The sequence below is a fragment of the Mustela nivalis genome (assembly GCF_964662115.1).
Source record: "Mustela nivalis genome assembly, chromosome: 7".
In the NCBI taxonomy this organism is placed as follows: Eukaryota; Metazoa; Chordata; class Mammalia; order Carnivora; family Mustelidae; genus Mustela; species Mustela nivalis.
This window is the reverse complement of record NC_139026.1, coordinates 54,074,400-54,096,656: the sequence shown is the minus strand read 5'-3', so window position 1 is coordinate 54,096,656 and position 22,257 is coordinate 54,074,400. Positions and strand designations below refer to the sequence as shown.

The window sequence follows — 22,257 nt, the reverse complement described above, 5'->3', positions numbered from 1 at the left end:
TAAATTTCTGAGTAGGAGTACCCTTCAGAGACGATCTTTGTTATCTGAGTGTCCTACTAGTGCCACTGATAAGGAAGAGATACTGCGGAAAGAAAGATTCTAGGAAGGTAACATTTTATTATAAATGGCTTGGCGTGAATAGGGGACTGATCGCATTAGACCTGCATTAACTCTTAAGCATGTGAAAACTGTAGTGCAACATTCATGGGAGGTTATTTTCTTTTTCTCGATACATTGTGACTCTTGCTTTGTGTCTGAATGATGTACATATTATCCGCCCTAAAAACTGTGTAATAGAAAAGACTCCTTTCCTTACGAAATTAGGGAAAATGTGGTTAAGTTTAGGACATTTTGTAAATTAATAAATTTAAAGAGAATATAGTTACATGTGCAATTTGTTTTCCATATTTTCTGTTTCTTTTCACACCGACTCATAAAAGAATCAAGGTAAATTTTAAAGGTTTACTATTTAGTAATTTTTTTATATTGATATCCATTAAGAGATTGAATCCTTTATGGATATTAACCAATGACTGCCTGCTGACAATTTTATTTTCACAGAGGCTTCTCTTGCAACATCTTACACTAGAAAATTATGTCTAAATTTCAAATACAAACGGAATCTTTTGAGATTAAAAATATGGGCAACTGTGCTTCAATTGAGAGATTTTTCTCAGCACATCTTGCACAGGGCACTGGAGTCTGGATTGTTGGCCAATCTGTGATGTTAACCTTTAATAATTCTTTTGCAGATGGTGTATGGATTGTACGTTGAGAAACGCTCTGGTAGACTCATGTCATAATTGAAAAGAATGCAAGAACTTTTAAATATTTATATGTAGATATGAACATGTGTATTAAGGCCTTTTAAAGGCAAGATATTTATATTTTTTCAGAATTTCAGAAACAGAATTTTCATTTTTTGAATTGATAGTTTTAAAATGTCTTAGTAATTTATACTGGTGACAATTTTGCCCAACATTTTTATATGTATGTTGAACATTTTGAGCTAAATTGGCTGGGTGAATAGGACCCAACCTATTCAATCTATTGGGAGATTAAAAAAAGAAAATTCTTTCTGCATATTCTAATAATTTTGGCAGTAATCACTAGGAGTATTTTAACAGAAATATTACGGGGTTTTCCATTTCTTATATAATTCAGGCTCAGTCCACGTGCTTTATGCACTTGAAGGAGTTAAACCCACATTCACACATACACACACAGACCTCTATGAATGTCCCCGGTATATTTCTACAGCCCGACATTTTAATTGTTCTTTTGACAGAAATCATCCTTTTGTGAGGTTTTAATGCAAAACATAGTTCCCTTCTTACTGTAGATATGAGCAATCAGCAAGTGATTTATTCTACCCTGAGATTTCTTCAGTCTCCTTCAGAGTCACCAAATAGATTGAGGCCAGATGGGAATCAAAAGTCTGGGAACACTGATGGCAAAGGTATGTCTTAAGCATCTCTTACGGATTGTCAAACTTTGACATTTGAAAAAAAGTTTCTGTCTGTCCTTCAGGTTGTCAAATGGTAATAAGAAACCATAATGGTGTAGAGAGCAGAACAAGTCTTCTTCTTTTTTTTTTTTTTTTTTTTTTGACAGAGAGAGATCACAAGTAGACAGAGAGGCAGGCAGAGAGAGAGAGAGGGGGAAGCAGGCTCCCCGCTGAGCAGAGAGCCCGATGCGGGCCTCGATCCCAGGACCCTGAGATCATGACCTGAGCCGAAGGCAGAGGCTTAACCCACTGAGCCACCCAGGCGCCCATTTTTTTTTTTTTTTTTAAAGTTTGGAACAAATTGTTCCAAATTTGCAAAGCTAATAGTGTTTTTATTCAGATTTGGTTAAGAGGAATTTGTGAGGGCTTTAAAATGTAAAGGACAGATTGGAGTCTCAAGAGAGCACTGCATTTCCTAGAGAAATACAGCTCTTAGAGAATGTTTGAGAAATGAAAATATTTGTTAGAAACAATGTTTTTATTCAGACAAAAATTTTTAGGTGTCTTAAATATTTACCAATCTTATTTTTTCTTTATATTTAAAATTTTTTTTTCAGATTTTATTTATATATTTGTCAGAGAAAGAGAGGGAGAGAGAAAGAGAGAGAGAGAGAGAGCAGAAGCAGGGGGAGCGGCAGGCAGAGGAAGAAGCAGGCTCCCCAGTGAGCAAGAGGCCTGATGCAGAACTCAGTCCCAGGACCCTGGGATCATGACCTGAGCTGAAAGCAGATGCTTAACTGACTGATCCACCCAGGTGCCCCAATATTTACCAATCCTTAATTAGCAATGGAGAAACAGAAAGTTATTCCAAAGGAGCATTTACTTTTTGCTGCTGTCTTTATTGTTTATTTATTTATTTATTTGACAGAGAGAGCACATTAGCAGGGGAGGGACAGGCAGAGGGAGAGGGAGAAGCAGACTCCCCATTGAGCAGAGAGCCCGATGTGGGGGGCTCCTTCCTAGGACCCTGGGATCATGACCTGAGCTGGAGTCAGATGCTTAACTAACTGAGCAACCCAGGCGCCCCTTCTGTTCTTTTTTCTGTTCTTACCTTCTACCTTCAAATATTGTTATGGACTCTAAATTGAGAATAATTTTTACTGTCTTAATTAGTGATGGAGATAGAATTCTTAGACACAGGGCCTCAAAAGGAGGATAAAGGTGATATTGTCTAGGGAAAAATAGAACTGATGAAAAAAAAAGAACAGTTGATTTCTAGAAACTCTTTTAAGAATGGACCCTCATCACATTTCCAGCCTCATAATATACTCTGTTGGCTATCAATTCCTCAAATGACTGCTTTATCCTTCCTTTTCATCATTTGTTGTGGTTACATGAAGGAGTATACATGTCAGTGTGGATTCTTATACATTTTTATTATATTTGTTGCCCTCTGCTTTTTTCTTAATTTTTTGAAATTTTTTAAATTGAATTATAGTTGACATAACAATGTATGTGAGTTTCGGGTATACAGTCTAGTGATTGGACAACTCTATATGTTATGCCATCTGTAGGGGAAGTGCTTTTAAGATCCTAGAGGACTGTTCTTTTGTGTAGGATTTATACAATGGTGTATATCATCAGAAATCTGAGACCTTAAAAACTGTAGTTCCTAGGTCAAAAATTAAATCAATTTGTATGATACATTTTTCTAAAATTTTTAGATAAGATTGTCTCTTTGTTTCAGATAGTATCCCAGGTTAAGGTTAGCAGTGAGCAAGACACTTCCTGATGATTATCTTTCTTCTTTATTTAAAGGGTTTTCAGTGCCCTGGTATCTCATTGCAGTAATTCTTGGGATCCTGTGTTTACTACTATTGGCGACAGTTGCTGTGTTGGGGACAAAGCGTGAGTAATTAAAATACATGCTTCAAGTTTGAGTAATAGTGACCACTATTTACACAAATATTAAGTGTGCTTCATTAATTGTTCCCTGGCTATCATTAGGGAATGTCCCACATATGTCACAGTGTCATTTTCATTGTGCTTAGCTCTTCCAATGGCTGTGTAGTTTAATGAGCTGTATGATATATCGCATTCTTTCAGATACAGAACTTCCTCATGCCTTCTGAGTTTAACCATTGTGAATCTTAGATACATATTCCCATAAAACAACTGTTGCAAATAAAGTATGACTTTCTCTTCATTTTTTCCCGTTATGTAATGAGGATATAGTTTAGTAAAAATACTGATTTTTTATGTGGATATTAGATGATCTTGAGTTCAACTTTTATCTTTTATTTGGATTTCTTGACATCTTTAGAGAAAATCACTAACATGTGACACTCAGATAAATGTACATATTTACGTCTTCCTCTCTTTTCTCCTGTGGATATTCGATCTACTCCAATAATAATGGTGCTGTTACTTTATGTTTCTTAGTGCAAATTTTCATGCTCAGGTGATGTGTTGCTAAGTGTTGTCTGATTGGATTTTACTCTGGTACCTATTTAAAATTATGTGCTGACTGTTTCAACGAAACTGAACTGGGGGCACCTGGGTGGCTCAGTGAGTTAAAGCCTCTGCTTTCGACTCAGGTCATGATCCCAGGGTCCGGGGATCAAGTCCCACTTTGGGCTTTCTGCTCAGCAGGGAACCTGCTTCCTCCTCTCTGCCTGCCTCTCTGCCTACTTGTGATCTCTGTCTGTCAAATGAATAAATAAAATCTTAAAAAAAAAAAAAAGAAACTGAACTGAATGGTAAGGTGTTGCCATCATGATTTTATTCAGATATCTTATTTTATTTATTCTATGTGCAAGTTGCTAATAGCAGGAAGTTTGATGTTTCCATTTGTATGGTTAGTTTATTGAGGTGTTACTTTCTAAATGTCACATTAACCATTTAAAGTAATGAAATGGGTTGGTTGTCAAAGTGAGATCTTTTCTTTTGTCTTAAATTTTAATATTCAAGCATTATGAGTACTTTTGTATTATATCTATGTTATTAACTTTAGTTTTTCAGTATACTCAAGAAAACCGTCGGCAGAGGGAAATGATAGGAAACCTGACTCAAGAGCACCACATTTTGCAAAATGACAGCTACTTAAAGGAGAAACTTTTGACATATAAGACTTCAGAATATAACATTCTCAAAAATGACTTGCTTCAGCAAAAAAAGAAACAGGATTTACTCTTTATAAATAGGACATGTCAGAGAGAAAATAAAGGTATGAAGGGCATCTTGAATGAAAGATTGCAAGATTTGCCATTATTTCTTCCCCTTCCAGAAGCTTTGAGGCCTAATAGGCAGGCTTATGATATGCTAGTGATCTAGGTCTACTAGACATCTTTTCATTTGTACTTCAAGCTGTAATATGAGTGTTTGGATTTGCCCGTGTAACATGTGAGACTGAGGACCCAGGAGTTGTGTTGGGATTAATAGAGTTCTGTATCTCCCCAAATTCAGTGGAAGTTCCTACATTCCTATTGGATTTCACCTAGAAGATGAAATAATATGTCAGCTTCCATGAAAACGTGGATCATTTTGGATCTGGGGGCAAATTAGACACTCCACTTTGTGGTTCACATAAAAAATGGAGGCTATTACTAAAAATATATTTAGGCTAAAATGGGTGCAAGGCCTTTTGTTTGGATGTTCTCATAAAGGTAATTGTGTGTGTGTTTCCATTCTGCATTGACCTCACATGTTGGGTCTATACACTCTCTGTAGTACTTCAAGTTTTGCCAAGGTGTTGATGTTTGTATAACTGTGTGATAACACCCTTAAAAACATCTAACAGATAAGAATATTAAATCTCATACAATACAATCTGTTATGTAAATGATGGAACAAACTGACCCAGTTAATCAATAAGTATTAAATATTTGTTTAGGATTTGGAGTTTGCAAAACAATTTTGCTTACTTAATATCTTTTAGACATGGCAGCAGGAATTTATATTTTCTGTTATTAAAGAAATAATAGTACTTTAAAAATTTGGTATATTATAAAATGTGTGAGGAAAAGAAAAATTCCAAAAAATTGTGTTTCTTTTATTTACAAGGCATCCCAGAATCTTTTTAAAAATTTACTTTTATTATTTAAAAAGCAGTTTTATTTAGGTATGATGAATGTGTGAAAAATTGCTCATATCTAATGTATATAATTTGACAAGTTTGGACATATGTATGTTTCTATAAAATCATCCACAATTAGGGTAGTAGACATGTCCAGTATCTCCAAAAGTTTTCCCATGTCACTTTTTCTTGGGGAGTGGTTAAGAGCACTTAACATGACATCTACCCTTTTAACAAGTTTTTAAGTAACAATTCAGTATTGTTAACCATAGGCCCTATATTGTACACCAGACTTTAGAACTTACTCATTTTGCATAACTGAAGCTATATACCCATGAACAAAAGCTCCTTATTTCCACCTCCCCTAGCCACTGGCAATCACCCTTCACTCTCTGTTTTTCTGAATTTGACAATTTTTTGTGTCTCATATAAGTGGAGTCTCCCAGTATTTGTCCTCTGTGACTGGCTTATTTCACTTAGTATAATATCCTCAAGGTTAATCCATGCTGTTAAATATGACAAGATTTCCTTCTTTATAAGGATGAGTAGTATTTATATGTATATAACCACATTTTCTTTATCTACTCATCTATCAATGGATTCTTGGGTTGTTTCCATATCTTAGCTGTTGTAAATGATGCTGCAATGAGTATTAGAGATATCACTTGGCATTCTAGAATCTTGGTGAACCTGATATTATCATTATTGATAGCTATTTAGATTTATTTATTAGATTTTATTTAATTATGGAGGGCTGATAAGTATATTGCATTATTTAACAGAATACCAAATAATGTTTCACCTTATATGTTGTAGGCAAATTCTATGGAAACTGCTGGTCCTGTTATGGAATAAAGTGTTATTATTTTATTCCTGAAAGTAAAAACTGGAGCAGATGTAAACAGACTTGCCAAAGTTATAATTCATCCCTTTTGAAGATAAGTGATGAAGATGAACTGGTATCATGGACTGTTACATCCACTTTTATTTTCCTAACTATGTCTCTCATGCTTGGGTCCAAGATAGTGAGGATGGGGAAGTCCACAAAGAGGCACCTTCAGTTATTCTCTGTGTTGTATCTGTTGAGTCAGCAAAAATTATGTAGGTGAGAAAGGTAAGGGTTCTAGAAAACCCTGCCTACTGATAAGCATATATAATCTTGCTACTTTCTAAGCATCCAGTATATATTATTTATCATGATGACCATTATTATTTCCAAAATGGAAACCCCCTTGAAGATTCAGTTTGGGTCTTTGCATTTATTTCCTTTTGTAAGGTGTGTGCAGGACAACAACTCACTGAAAAGTATGCCTCTCCTTCTGATGGAGCCCTTAACCCTTTAGTATTTATAGCCTGGAGGCAGTGGTTACTTACCCTTGCAGGGTGGCAACTAAGAACCTGGAGGAACCTAATCCACTAGGTGCTGTTAGGAATCCAGGAGCCAGATTGCCTGGGATCCTGCAAATCTGGTTCTGCCACCTATTACCTGGGTGACCTTGGGTGAATTACTTAACCTCTGGATCTCAGTTTTTCCATCTGCAAAAAGGAGATAATAATGAGGAATATAAAAGTGATAACAGTTTTACAAATTAACCTCGTGGTGATTTTCATGACATTTATAGGTAACATTTTCTTGATCAGTATTCTAATATATTGTATAGTGATGTATATCTTTCAAAAGGAATTGCAAAAGAAAATAGACAACAATATCAAAATTATCTTTTAAATTTATTACTACTAAAAACTATCCACACACACAAAATGTTTTTTACAGAGAAATATTTTTCAAAGATCAGCCTATACCTCTAATTATCTCTTACGAAAACAGCACATTTATATGCAAATATAATAGATGTTTTATCATCATAGCATAAAAAATTTATGATATCAAGTCATAAAGTAATGTTTGTTGCAGTAAAATTTACTTAATTTAAACCTATATTTTAAAATATCTTCAGTCATTTAGTTAGACATTATGTAAAATGTCACTTTGCCATATTACATTTTTTGACATAGGAAATATTTCCAAATACTGTCCCTTTTCCCTTCACCCCTTCCAACTACTAAACTACAGCAAAACTTTCTCCTGTGAGGCTGAGGGTTTTGGTGCACAACTTCCCACATATAGTTGTTATTTTAATAAATTTGTTGTGAAGATTACTATTTTCATTAATAATAAGTAATGATCAGGACACCTGGGTGGCTCAGTCAGTTAAGCTGCTGCCTTCGGCTCAGGTCATAATCCCAGGGTCCTGGGATCGAGTCCCACATCGGGCTCCTTGTCCAGCAGGGAGCCTGCTTCTCTCTCTGCCTCTGCCTGCCACTCTGCCTGCTTGTGCTCTCTCTATGACAAATATATAAAATCTTAAAAAAAAACCCAAAAAACAATAAGTAATGATTACTTTCCATACCATTAAATATTTTTCTGGAGCATGATTTTGGGTAGTTTTATAGTGACAGACATTATTTAACAAATCTAATGTTAGATACTTAGATTTAAAATTTTTTTATATTTTAAATAATCCATGAGAGTGGCAGGCATTTTTAACATTAAGTAAATAATCTTTGAGGAAAAACTTACTTCGGAAAAAAAGGCACGAGGGTGGTGGAGGGGAGGGAAGGTTTTCTAGGAAGTAGATATGAAGGGTGGTGTGGTGTGTAGCAGAGTACTGTCCCAAGAAACAGCTGGGACCTTCACCTTCCTCCTTTTCATTCAGCTAACAGATGGGGCTAGTCACATGATATGTTTTGTTTCCTTACAGGTCTTTATTCAATCCCAAACTTATAGGAATAACTACTGGATTGGATTATCATATGATGACAGAGAACAAAAATGGAAATGGATTAACACTGGCCCACCTTTTGGGATGTAAGTCTCTGGAATGCATTCAGGCTCCAAACGTTTGTGCTGGGGTCGGGAAGACTGTATCTAAAAAGAATCTCTTATATCACATGGTTTTCACACAGAGGTCATTGGTAAGAATAAATAGAATGATGAAGAAAATGTTTTAGGAAGTATAATGAAAAAGAAAGAGAAATGTACAAATTATGAACAAAATTTTGATGCTAAACACATGCTCAGAAGTATGCCTTATGAGGTTCACAAACCAAACCCAAATAATAAAGTGATATGATGGTATTGGACCATCCTGACTCAGCTATAGTGATCCCTCCCACAGTTACAAATTAAGAACTTTAGGATCCCTAAAGTTCATTTGAAACTTCTTTATAGATGGTCCCTAACTAACAATGGCTTGACTTACAGTTTTTCTAATTTACAATAGTGAAGTCAGTATGCATTCAGTAGAAACTGTACTTTGAATTTTTAATTTGATCTTTCTTTGGGTTGATGTGCGGTATGATCTTCTGTTGTGATGCTGGGTGGTGGCAGCTGGAGCTCACGGGGAGCCACATGATCACGAGGATCAGCAGCCCAGTACACTTAAAACCATCCTATACCCATTCAGCCACTCTGGTTTTCACTTTCAGTGTAGTATTCAGTAAATCACATGAGATACTCAGTACGTTATTATAAAATGGGCTTTGTGTGAGATGATTTTGCCTAATTATAGGCTAACACAAGTGTTCTGATCATATTTAAGGTACAGTAGGCTAAGCTAGTAAGGTGGGTTTATTACATGTGTTTTTGACTTACGGTATTTTTAATTTGTTTGGGGTTTATCAGGGCATAACACCGTCATACAATCTGTATATTACTAGTTTATATTACTTATAAGTGTGTGTTCACACACATACATACATATGCCTTCACTATAGTTTTTTTTGTTTTGTGGTTTGTTTCTCTGTTTGTTTAGCTAATCACTACACCCAGTGTGGGGCTCAAAGTTATGACCTTGAGATCAAGAGTCACCTGCTGTCCAGCTGAGCCATCCACGCATCCCCATAGTTTTATTCTGAAGTGCAGCATTTTGTAAACTCTTGGGTTTCCATTTAGTTATAATATTCTGTTAGAGTGTTCAATGATTTTTTAAAAATCTTAACTTTTATACTTTTTATTTCTAGGGATTCTGGTTTAAGTTTTTAAATCTTGCTAGTTACATTTTCAAGGTGTCTTTTATTTCTTGAAAGATATCAAACGTACTTATTTTAAATCTGGTATCTGATAATTCTAATCTTTGAAGTTTTGTGGGTCTGCTCTATGGTTTCTGCTGGCTTTTATACCTGGTGTCATTTTCTTTGTAGTGTTTAGGGATTTTTTTCTTTTTGAGCTGCTGTGGGAATTATTTGAGGACCGAGATGAAGGTGGCAGCAAACTTACAAGAGTTGTCATGCAGGAAGTTATCTTGATGCAGTCCTGGCCTGTGAGTCACTTCCAGGAAAACAACTCAGAGGCCCAGAACAGAAACGCCAGGCCAAATTAAGATGCTCAAATCATATAGTTAATTAAATCAACTTAGAGCAAGTAGCCTGATGCAAGGGGAAAGAAATGGGATAGCTTATCAGAATGGGTTGGGATAGCATCAGTCATCACACTCAGGATAAGGAGCAAATGGGTGAAAAGATCACCTGAATCCTGGTTACATAGTCTTCAGATGGCCTGACTCTTCTGCATCCCCCTTGCCTGACAGTGGTGTGGTTTCTAGGCTATCACTTGAGTTTGAGCAATGGGGTTCTATGACTAGCATGCACATTTGCTCTAGTAGGGAGATGTGGGGGCATGTAAGGGTGGGGACAGCTGCAGCTTTTCAGTGATCCTGATGAACAAGCTAAGGATTTTTTTTTTTTTTTTTTTTTTTTTTTTTTAGTTTGTTAGGCAGAGGGCTAGTATGAGTGTCACCAGTAAGAGGTGAAGTTAGACCTCACGGATGTTCCTATGTGTATAATGTGTATTTTGAGTGAGACATGTAGTGCTGCTTGGTTCTTTCTTCTTTTCCTGTGTTCAGCAAGCACATGCTCTCCTTACAGTATCTATACCTGACACGTCTCACTTCCTCATCTGTTACATATTGAACACATCTCATGCTTTCTGCCCATGCCTCCCAAGCTACCTAGTTTCATTTATCTTATCTATCTATCTATCTATCTATCATCTATCTATCTACCTATCTATTTCTGTAGGAGATTTGGATATTCAAATAATAGAGCAAATACAAATTGCATGTGGGATAGTTGGTAATTTTGGATTCTTAGGTGGGATTATTCATTTTCTCTTCTGCTTAAGTCCAAGGTTCAAGAATTTTCAAGGGTCGTGTATGCTAAAGATACATTTTCAGGGTCTCAACTCTTTGTAGGTCATCTTCCGTATGGAAATCTGAGTGGAATTCATATTTAATCTAGCGTATAAATGAAGGGAAAAAATGACTTCAGTCCTTCACTTACACTTCTGGGTTCCCACCTTTACTTAACCTCAGCCTGAGCATGAATTTGCTTCTTGCCAGCTCATAAATTTATTCAAGAAGGTTTTAGTTTTTTTATTTTTTAAAGATTTTATTTATTTGACAGACAGAGATCACAAGTAGGCAGAGAGACAGGCAGAGAGAGAGGAGGAAGCAGGCTCCCTGCCGAGCAGAGAGCCCGATGCGGGGCTTGATCCCAGGACTCCAGGATCATGACCTGAGCCACCCAGGCGCCCCGGTTTTAGTTTTTTTAAAGATTTTATTTAGAGATACAGCAAGAGTGAGTGAGAAAGGGAGAAAGAGAGAGAAGCAGGCTGTCCACTGAGCAGGGAACCTATCACACCTGAGCCGAGGGCACACGCTTAACTGACTGAGCCACCTAGACATCCCTAAACAGCTAACCATGTGTGTTTTCTATTCTACAGTAACTATACATTCATGAGTTCTTCTGGAAGAGGACAATGTGCATTTTTAAGCTCAACAAGAACAGCAACTATTGAGTGCTCTAAGACCTACAATTGTATCTGTGAGGAGAGAATTCATGACGTTTTCTCTGCCTACTTCAATAGGTATAAGAAGAAAAGGTGCAATGGAACCTGTCATTTGTTTGTTTGTTTCTGTGATAATCTGTGAATACTTACATACTAATGTTTTTGCTAGTAAGACTTAGTTTACTGGGGAAACAGAGATGAGTAGGAAAAGGAAGGAAATGTTCTTTTGGACTATGATTTAAGAGATTAGATGCCATCTGTCTTCCTGAGGGAGAGTGCATGCTTTTATCTTTGGAGAGGTTTCCCCTCTCTTTAATGGCCCTGAGAAATTCCCTTTCTCTCTCCCTAAACCACCCATAGAACCACTTAGACAACTCTGGTAGCCTGTTCTTTTTCTTATTAATAGCCTGGGTCTTTTCCTTATTAATAGAATAGATTGGATAAGTAATTTCAGTAGCCTCCAGGTTTGAGAGATGGCACAATTAAGAATTAAAAAAGTTATTTTGCCTCCCTTCCCCCATCTAGATAATCATCTTGCATTAAAATGTTTTTACTTTGCTATAATTTCATTCCTCCTTAATAGTTGAAACAATAGTATAAAAACTCTCATATAGTTACTATTTGTTAATATTTTGTTCTTTCTGTGCTTTACAGTTCTCTCTCCCCTACTCCCTTGCTGTTCCATTTGATAATTAATTGTGGATTTTATGTCCCTTTGTCTAAATATTTTATAAGAACAAATACTTTGTCTTGTATAACCATGGTGGAATTATCAAAATCAGGATATTTAGCATTGATAGAGTACTGTGATTTTTTAAAAAAGATTTTATTTATTTATTTGACAAGTACAGAGATCACAAGCTGGCAGAGAGGCAGGCAGAGAGAGAGAGGGAGAAGATGTGGGGCTCGATCCCAGAACCCTGAGATCATGACCTGAGCCAAAGACAGAGGCTTACCCCACTGAGCTGCCCAGGTGCCCCGAGTACTGTGATTTTGTCTATAACCCATATTCAGATTTTGTCAACAGTCCTGATAATGTGCAGGATCATGGGATACATTTAGTTCTGATGTCACTTTCGTCTTTTTTAATCTGGGAGAATTCCTCAGGTTCCTTTGTCTTCTTGACCTTGACATTTTGTTTTGTTTTACTTTATAAGTACATATTTATTTATTTATTTAGAGAAAGTGTGAGAGGTGGGAGGGGCAGAAGTTGAGGAGAGAGAATCTCAACCAGACTCCATGCTGAGGGCAGAACCCTACCCCGGGCTCCATCTCAGGATACTGAGCCAAAACCAAGAGTTGGTCACTTAATAGGCTGAGCCACCCAGGTGCCTCCTACCCTCGACATTTTAAAAATCAACTTTATTTAGTAATTCTTTCATGCAATAAAACGCACACATTGTAAGTCGTGAGGTCGGTGGGTTTTTAGCAAATGTATACATTTCTGAAACACCATCAGGTCAAAGATACAGGACATTTCTATTGCCTGTAAAAGCTCCTTTATTCCCCCTCACTATCCACCTGGCCCCAGACAACCAGTGTTACACTTTCTGTCACTATGAATTAGTTTTGCCCCTTCTGGAATTTTGTAATCATGGACTCTTTTGTATCTGACTTCTTTTGCTCAGCATGTTTTTGAAATTAATCTGTATTCTTTCATGTGTCAGTAGTTTGTTCCTTATGTTGCTGAGTTGTATCCCATTGTACTGATATACCACAATTTGTTCATCCACCTGTGGACATTTCATGTCTTTCCTATTTTTGGCTATTGTGAAAAAACCTGTCATCAGTACTTACATGCAGGTTTCAGTGTGGACAGGTGTTTTCATTTCTTTTTGTTTATTAAATACCTATGAATTTGATAGCTGAGTCCTAAAGTAAGTGCATGTTTAATTTGATAAGAAACTTCTAGTTTGTTTTCCAGAGTGATTGCAACGTTTTGCATTCCTGGTAGCAACATATGAGAGTTTTAGTTGTTCTATATCATTGCCAGTTCTTGATATTGTCTGTTTATTAAAACTTAGCCATTATGGTGTGTATGTAATGGTATCTCATTGTTTTTTAGGTTTGCATTTTCCTGAAAAGTAATAACATTGAGCACCTTCTCATGTGTTTATTGGCCATTTGTGTATTTTCTTTTGAGAAGTGTCTGTTTAGTTTTTTTGCCCATTGAAGTGTCCATTCAGTCTTTTTTACTTTTTAAAAATTTTTTTAAAGAAGATTTTATTTATTTTACAGAGATAGAAAGAGTGAGAGAACACAAGCAGGGGGAGCAGCAGAAGCAGGCTCCCCACTGAGCAGGGAGTCCGACACAGGGCTTGAATCCAGGACTCCAGGACCAGGGGATCTTGGCCTGAGCTGAAGGAAGATGCTTAACCAGCTGAGCCACCCAGGCACCCCTGTTCAATCTTTTTTAAAACTGGGTTTGCCTGTACCCCTGGGGATAAAAATATATGTTTATAAAAAATAAAAAATAAAAAAAAATAAAACTGGGTTTGTCTGTCTTCTTATGGAGTTGTAAATGTACCCAAATAAATAAATAAGTAAATGAAATCTTAAAAAAAAAGATATAGAAAGATTTACTTCCTTTCCTTCATTTTTTCCTCTTGCTCTCCCTACTGCTTAGGGCCTCTGGTACAATGTTGGAGAGAGTGATAAGAGTCATCCTTGTCTTGTTTTCCGTGTTACAAAAAAAAGGTATTTAGGTTTTCCACTCATATGTGAGGTCTGCTGCAGGTTTTTGGAGATCTATCAGGTTGAGGAAATTCTGTTCTATTCCTGTTGATTGAGACTTTTACCATGAGTGAAAATTGAATTTTCTTATATAAATTTTCTGTATCTCTTGAGATGTTTATATAGATATTCTTTTATATTCATTAATATGATAGATGGCAGTATGATTTTTCAGTGTTAAACAAAACTTGTACTCTTTGGGTAATTCCCATGTGATCATTATCATTTATTATCATTTATTATCATTTTTCATAAGTTGATAGATTTGCTTCTGTAATATTTTGTTAAAAATTGTGTATTAATGTTCGTGGTGGATATTTAATTAATTTATTTATTTTAAAAAAATATTTATTTATGAGAGAGAGCACATGTGAGCTGGGGAAGGGGCAGAGGGAGAGGATAATGGACAGAGACAGAGTTCCTGCTGAGCCAGCAGCCCAAGGCAGGGCCCCATCTCATGACTCAGAGATCATGTCCTGAGCTGAAATCACGAGTTGGATGCTTAGCTGAGCCACCCAGACCCCTAATTTGTTTAAGTATCTTTTTCTGTTTATGGTATTGGAGAAATACTGGCTTTATGTGTTTATTTGGGATCTTTCTGAATATCTGTCTATTTTGTGGGGTAGCATTTGAATTTTCACTCCTGAAGTGTTTCCTCAAAAGCACTAGAGAAAGAATTTGTGTCTGAAGTTTTCTTTGGGAGAGTCTGTTTCATTAGGGTTACCATTTCTTTAATAGAGGCTCTTTAGACATTCTGTTTCCTGTCAATTTTGATTATCTTTCAAGGAATTTGTTGACTTTGCTTAAATTGTCAAAGGTATAGTTTTAGTGTTTTTCACAGTTGTATTAATTTCCTAGGGTTGCCATAACAAAGTACCACAAATTCACCAGCTTAAAGCCATCACAATTTATTCTCTCACTGTTCCGGAAGACCGAAGTCCAAACCAAAGTGTCAGTATGCTTCCTCAGACTTGGGTGGAATCTTTCTTTGCTTCTTCCTGGCTTTTCACTTTGGCTATTGCTTCCTGGCATTACTTGGCTTGCAGTTGTCTATCTCACTTTCTGCCTCTGTTATCACATGGCATCCTTTATGTGTGTCTCTGTCTTTGCATACAGTTTCCTCTTCATATAAGGGTGCCACCCATATTGGATTAGAGCTCACCTCTAATGGCCTCATCTCAACTCGACTGCATCTACAGAGACCTTATTTCCAAAAGGGTCATATTCACAGGTGCAGGGGTTAGGGCTTAGCATATCTTTTCAGAGGATATAATTAAACCCATAATAATGATATTCTCCAATTATCTGTTTACTGTTTATAGGATTTATAACCCTGTCATTTTTTCCCGTGATATTGTTTATGTTTCTGATATTGTTTTATTTGTGTTCTTCTATTTTGATGAGTCTAGTTAGAGATTATCAATTTTTTTCTTTTTTTTTTTTTAAAGTTTTATTTATTTATTTGACAGAGAGAGATCACAAGTAGGCAGAGAGAGAGAGAGAGAGAGGAGGAAGCAGGCTCCCGCTGAGCAGAGAGCCCGATGCGGGGCTCGATCCCAGAACCCTGGGATCATGACCGGAGTCGAAGGCAGAGGCTTTAACCCGCTGAGCCACACAGGCGCCCCAGAGATTATCAATTTTATTTTTCTTGTCAAGAACCAAATTTTTGCTTCATTGATTTGCTTATGTTTGTCCATTTTTCATCTTATTTCATCTTTTATCTTTTTTATTGTGTTATGTTTGTCTTTACTTCTCATTATTATTTTCTCTCTTCTATTTATTTTGAATATGACTGCTTTTATTTTCTTGCCTTCTTCAGTGAAAGCATTTTTATTTATTTACTTATTAGAGAGAAAGAAAGAAAGAAAGAAAGAAAGAAAGAAAGAAAGAAAGAAAGCGAGTTCGAGCTGGGGGATGGGCAGAGGGAGAAAGAGAAGCAGATTTTCTGCTTAGAGCAGAGCTTGACACAGGACTCCACCCCAGGACACTGCATTCATGACCTGAGCCAAAGTCAGACCATTAACTGACTGAACCACCCAGGTACCCCTTAAGCGAAAGCTTTTAATCCTGTTGTCACACATAGATCTTTACCTATATGAGACCTAAAAAGTTTGTAAAGGCCGAGTTAAGATGCTTTGTCATTGATCATTGTCTGAAGCTAAGGGGCCAAGTCTCACAAATGACCTCCTAAACTTTACCTAGTACAAAGGTCACAAGATGGAGGAATTGTACAGAGATGGGACAGCTGTAATGGAGATGTCCCTCAGTGCAGCTGAGTGCTAACGCCTTAGTGCGCCTCACACACAGCCTCAGCTGTAGGTGATCATTGCAGGGACGACGGTGCAAGGCCAGGGTTTAACACCCTGAGAGATGTGTGAAGCGGAGGCTGAGAATCTGAGAAGGAACATAACATGTACCTTTTTTGGAAAACCCAGGTTCCGGGATTTAAGGTGGGTATTGTCCATAGGAGACAGGGATAGAAAGCTGGAGGATCGGAGAGAGGGAGAAGGCAGGGTAGTTTTAAGCCCCGTGGACCTGAGGCTGCACCTCTAGCAACAGCTACCTTACTTCTATGTTCCTGCCTCTTGTTGGACGCCTCTTCTGTGCTCCTAGGTTCTGCACAGGTGGCTCAGGGAAACCACCTCCTTTCCTCCCTAGGATAGGATAGGGGCTTCCCAGTGTTAAACTCTGAGTGTCTGTCCTTATTGATTCCTGGTTGGTTTCGGAGCATCTTTGTCTCCTCATTGAATTCCCTAGATTTAATTCCCTTTGTTTTAAATACTTAGAGACATTTCTATTTTCCTTGTGGACACTTACTAATATACATGTATCTTCTCACTTTACCACTGTAACCATCCCGTGAGACAATACATCATCCTCATTTTATAGATGAGGAAACTGAAGCTTAGTAAGATCAGTCAATTAATTAATCATGGTGTTGGAGTTTGAGCCCTGGCTGCTTGCCTCTCCTCTGACAATGATATAGCTCTGATCTTTAGCTTTAGCTCGGATATCTTTGCATTGTCTTAATAGGTCAAGAATAATGATTGATAATAATAATTAGTGATAATAATGGATATGTTCCTGGGTACCAAGGCAGATGTATATGTTCTCATAGGCGTTTAAAAACAGTAGGCGCAATGCTTCCATGCAAATCATATGCTAATTACTTATAATAGGTCTTTCAGTCTATTATAGGAGCAGTAAGAACAGGTGTAGATACAAATTGAATTTGATAAAAGAAACAAAACAAAATCAGCAGTTGGACCTGATATTAAGTTCCCTGGGCAGATGCCTACTCATGATGTAAAAAGAAGAATACAGCAGATCAACTGTGGCAGAGAGCTGTTTTCAATTTTCTCCTTTTGCCTTTATCAGCCATGTCTGTGTTCACATCTCCAAGTAGAATCTAGATTTTATTTAAAAATTAAAAAAATTAACATATAATGTGTTATTAGCCCCAGGGGTACAGGTCTGTGAATCGTCAGACTTACAGACATCACAGCACTCACCATAGCACATACCCTCCCCAATGTCCATAACCCAACCACCCTCTCCCTACCTAACTCCCCCTGCAACCTTCAGTTTGTTTTGTGAGATTAAGAGTCTCTTATGGTTTGTCTCCCTTCTGATCCCATCTTGTTTCATTTTTTTCTTCCCTACCCCCCAAACTCCCCACTATGCCTCTCAAATTCCTCATATCAGGGAGATCATATGATAATTGTCTTTCTCTGATTGAGTTATTTCACTCAGCCTAATATCCTCTAGTTCCATCCACATTGCAAATGGCAAGATTTCATTTCTTTTGATGGCTGCATAGTATTCCATTGTATATATATACACCACATCTTCTTTATCCATTCATCTGTTGATGAACATCTAGGCTCTTTCCATAGTTTGGCTCTTGTGGACATTGCTGCTATAAACATTCGGGTGCATGTGCCCTTTTGGATCACTACATTTGTATCTTTAAGGTGAATACCCGGTAGTGTGATTGCTGGGTCATAGGGGAGTTCTATTTTCAACTTTTTGAGGAACCTCCATATTGTTTTTCAGAGTGGTTGCACCAGCTTGCATTCCCACCCATAGTGTAGGAAGGTCCCCCTTTCTCCGCATCCTCGCCAGCATGTGTCATTTCCTGATGAATCTAGATATTTTACACCAAAATCCCTAATGTAATTCATTCTCTATGTTACATGCTGGTTGTTTCACCCTTAACATGCTCTAGAATGAGTTTCATTTCGCCAGCTGTGCATTTTCCTTTTTAGCTTCTCTGGGGAGTCAGCTCACATGGGACCTTTGTCCTGTCGCTGAGACTCCAGCCCTGTCAGCATTAACTGCCACTTTCCCACTCTGTGAAACTCATTTGTCTCCTCTTCTGTCACTTTGGATCACATTAAGTAAATGTTTGTTCATACGAATTGCACTGGGAAGTATTTTTAAACCTTCTGTCATAATTAATGTTAATTTAAAACAGGTTTTCCTGTTTATTTCCTTACTTAGTAGCAGTTTGTTTTTGTTATTGAAGCAATACAAAAACAGAACATCAGTGGCTTTTATAGGGATATCTTAAAAGAGCAGTGAGCATTTAAAAAAAGAAGAAATTTCTTTGGTTGACTATGAAGAAAATTATTTTCCAGTGGTGAAAATTATAAGCAGAAAATTGGTAGCTCTAAGACTACTTCTGAAAAATTCTTTCAGAATATTTATGATGATAAAACCGTCAGAGGACATGGGGCTCTGGAGAGTGTGTACTTGGTGTCAGATATCCAAAATGTACTTCAAAGGTTAAAAAAAAGACATTTTTAGAGTTTATTTTTATTCAAGAAATATTAATTAAACAAACTACTGTATATAGGAAACGATGGTAAGTATAAGCTATTTAAAGTTAATATGCATGTACATCACTGCCTAATCTAGACTGAATGGCAAAGTGATTATTAATTAACAAACAAATACCCACAATAGGAAGTAACTTATTAATGAGAAATGAATATTATAACTAGGGAGAGGTACAGAATGTAAATAACATCAAATACAGGGCTGCTAAAGCTTATATTTTCTTTTACTTTTTACACACTAACCCACTTGATTACTAAATGTGCTAAGGTGAAGATTTATACACTGAAAATCAGAGACAAAAATAATGAGAAGCAACTCTTCACAGAAACATGTTTAGGGACTGGTGTAAATGTTACATTAATGTAGGACGTTTATTCCTATTTTGCATAATGTATAGCTAATGAGGAACAACACAGTGGCCATATCATGTAATGTCATGTTTGGAAGTGAGAGCAGCAAACCCTTATTCTTTAACTTTGTTTTTGTTTCCAGATGTGGTGGCAATGCTATACATATAATATAATACATATCTTATAATTTAAATATTGGACCATTATTCTTTTATTCTTTCATTGAAGGAAAAGAAAGTTTTGCCATTTTCTACCCAATAATTGAACAAAGCTAAAACATAAGAACAGTTATCAAATGACAATATTTCATGATTTATAATCTTTCCTCTGGCAAATTAAAAGATAATTTTTCTACTTCCCGTATTCCCACAGTTTGAATCTGTAATATTCTCTAAACAGAGAATTCTCTTGTGCATTTTCTTCTTTAACTCTGTCTGCCCCAAAGTGGGAGGTGCTGTAAGAATACTCTTGTATCCTCTTAGTTCTTCTTGGATTCCTCTGCCATCATGCAAACATCAGGGAAAGATGAGAGCTCTGTATGGAAACTACATGCAAAATGATTACAGAGATTCCTAGCTAAGTAGGCACAATTTTGACCTGATTATTTCCCATTTCCCTGTCTTTTCTTTTTTTCCTCTCTCCTTTCTTTCTTTCCTTCCTTGCTTTCATTGTCTTGTCATCTACATTATTATTTTTTCCTCCAGTTATGAGTAAAAAATATGTATTCATAGATACTTGTTTTTTACCCTATGCCCTGGGTAAAGAGAGGAGCAAGAGGCTTTTGAGAAAAATATAAACATGGGGCATCTGGGTGGCTCAGCTGATTAAGCATCTGCCTTTGGCTCAGGTCATGATCCTTGAGTCCCAGGATCAAACCCCAAGTTGGGCTTCCTGCTTAGCAGAGAGTCTGCCCCTCCCCTCAATCCTGCTCTGTCTGGTTCTCTCTCTCTTTCAAATAAATAAATAAATCTTAACAAAAAAAAAAATGTAAACGTATGTAAAAATTAGAAACTTGCAGAGTGTTTCTGAAAGATCAAGATCCCCTGTCTTACTCCTGGGAATATTTTCAGTTGTTCTGTACATCAGATCTTTTCTTTCTTTTCAGCCTGTATTAGGGAAAGTGAACCCCTATCACCTCTATTTCTGACCAAACTGTGTGTGGCCCTTCCTGATAAGGTCAAAGATGTGATCAGCTACTGTTTCTAGAGATTTTATTAACATCCCTAATTCTGTTTGATGGGAATTGATATTTGAAATTCAAGAACAGGAGGAGAAACTCAGAACAATAAGACTTTAGAGAAGAGGAGTAAACCTCCTGGATTACAATATTTTCATGTAGAATTCTATTAAATTAAGAGGAGGTCATTAAGTAGAAGAATTTGTATTCTGGTGATGGAATAATGCTGGGTCCTCTAGAGTGTCTTTCCTTTGGAAGTGCATTTCAAAGACCAAGAAGAGTGAAGATGCACGTTTACCTTTGTTCTTTAGAAGTAGTATTTTCGTGAATGCTTTGTGTTATCCTTTCTAGTTGGCCTTTATTCTTAATTATAAACTATCATGTAGACAGGGCATGTTTTATTCTCTAGTGGCATACAGATAAACAACTCTGTGAGATTTCTTTTTTCCTTATAAGTTGAAAACTTGTTGAAGATGAGTACTTTGTATATTAGCTGAGACAAACCCATTTAAGGTAATCAAATTGTTCTTTTTTTAGATATTTTAAAAACCATAAGTGACTCTTAATCTCACAAAACAAACTGAGGGTTGCTGGGGGGAGGGGGTTTGGGAGAAGAGGGTGGGATTATGGACATTGGGGAGGGTATGTGCTTTGGTGAGTGCTGTGAAGTGTGTAAACCTGGTGATTCACAGACCTGTACCCCTGGGGATAAAAATATATGTTTATAAAAAATAAAAATTAAAAAAAAAAACTAATGGCTCCTTCTTTTTAGTTTTGTTTATAATTATCTTCCTCAAAAAGAACATTCATTTGTTCCTTTATTCACTTGTTCAGGAGTTGCTTAACACTATGTGTAAAGCATGATACTTAGTACTGAAATGGTATTGCAATTAAATCCCAGAGCTCAAACCTCGGCACTATGTGAAAGCATATGCAATTGGGTTATAATTAAGATGATCTGAGAACCCATAGGAAGGTTGGAATTAACTCTGCTCAGGCACAGGAAGGACTTTTTCAAAGAAATGTGGTGGGTATTAAGGAGGGCACGTATTGCATGGAGCACTGGGGGTTATACGTAAACAACGAATCTTGGAACACTACATCAGAAACTAATGATGTACAGTTATGATGACTAACATAGCATTAAAAAAAAAAAGAAATCCATGCAGTTGTATTTACAGGATGAGTATGTGTTTTGCCAGTTGGACAAGACAGAAGAATGAATTTCACTCAGAGCAATTATAGGTCAAGTGTGAAACTCTGCACAGACCACTGCGCTGCTGGAAGGTGGGATATGGGACATTGTTGGAGGAGCTGTGACTAGGGACAAACCAGCATGGTGTTCAGCCAGAGCAGACAAATACAGGGTAGTTAAATAAAGAACAGATGTGAGAATGGCTAATGCAGAAAGATCAAAATGTATCTGCAGATTTCTACTGAGGCCCAAACTGTTTCTCTTTTCTTCTTTGATTCAGGTCCAGTAACTCATCCCTCTTTGCTTTTCTATTAAAGGTTTTCCTTCCTGTGCTATTCCTTAGCATCACCACTCCCCTGGACACATACCTCAGGTGGGATCCTTCTAAATGCATTGTGTTTATATCCTCAAAGGCAAAGATTTAGATTCTTTTGCTTTTAAGGTTTGTCTTTTATTCATTCATTTATTTTTATTTTTACTGATGATTGCTACAGATAAACTAGCAGAGGCTAATGATGCAAGTAGCACAGTAGAAGGTTTTTTTTTTTTTTTTTTTTTTTTTTTTTCCTCCCTGTATTCTGTGGTATATA

The 22,257-nt window shown here is 36.8% G+C and overlaps 1 protein-coding gene across 5 annotated transcripts; it reads left to right on the top strand.

The window, feature by feature from the left end:
- Positions 1-5: 5 nt before the first annotated feature.
- Positions 6-13,859, top strand: LOC309868474 (killer cell lectin-like receptor 2). Of its 5 annotated transcripts, none has more exons than XM_082738393.1 (8): positions 6-107; positions 1,343-1,459; positions 3,266-3,355; positions 4,461-4,673; positions 6,339-6,481; positions 8,285-8,391; positions 11,305-11,448; positions 13,609-13,859. In XM_082738393.1, the coding sequence occupies exons 2-8, from the start codon at positions 1,345-1,347 to the stop codon at positions 13,730-13,732; spliced, it is 936 nt and encodes a 311-aa protein (XP_082594519.1). In that variant the 5' UTR covers positions 6-107; positions 1,343-1,344; the 3' UTR covers positions 13,733-13,859. The 5 variants fall into 5 exon arrangements, with proteins under 5 accessions (XP_082594519.1, XP_082594516.1, XP_082594520.1 ...); XM_082738390.1 differs by having other exon boundaries at positions 11,305-11,463; XM_082738392.1 differs by having other exon boundaries at positions 30-107; positions 1,326-1,459; positions 11,305-11,463.
- Positions 13,860-22,257: the final 8,398 nt, after the last annotated feature.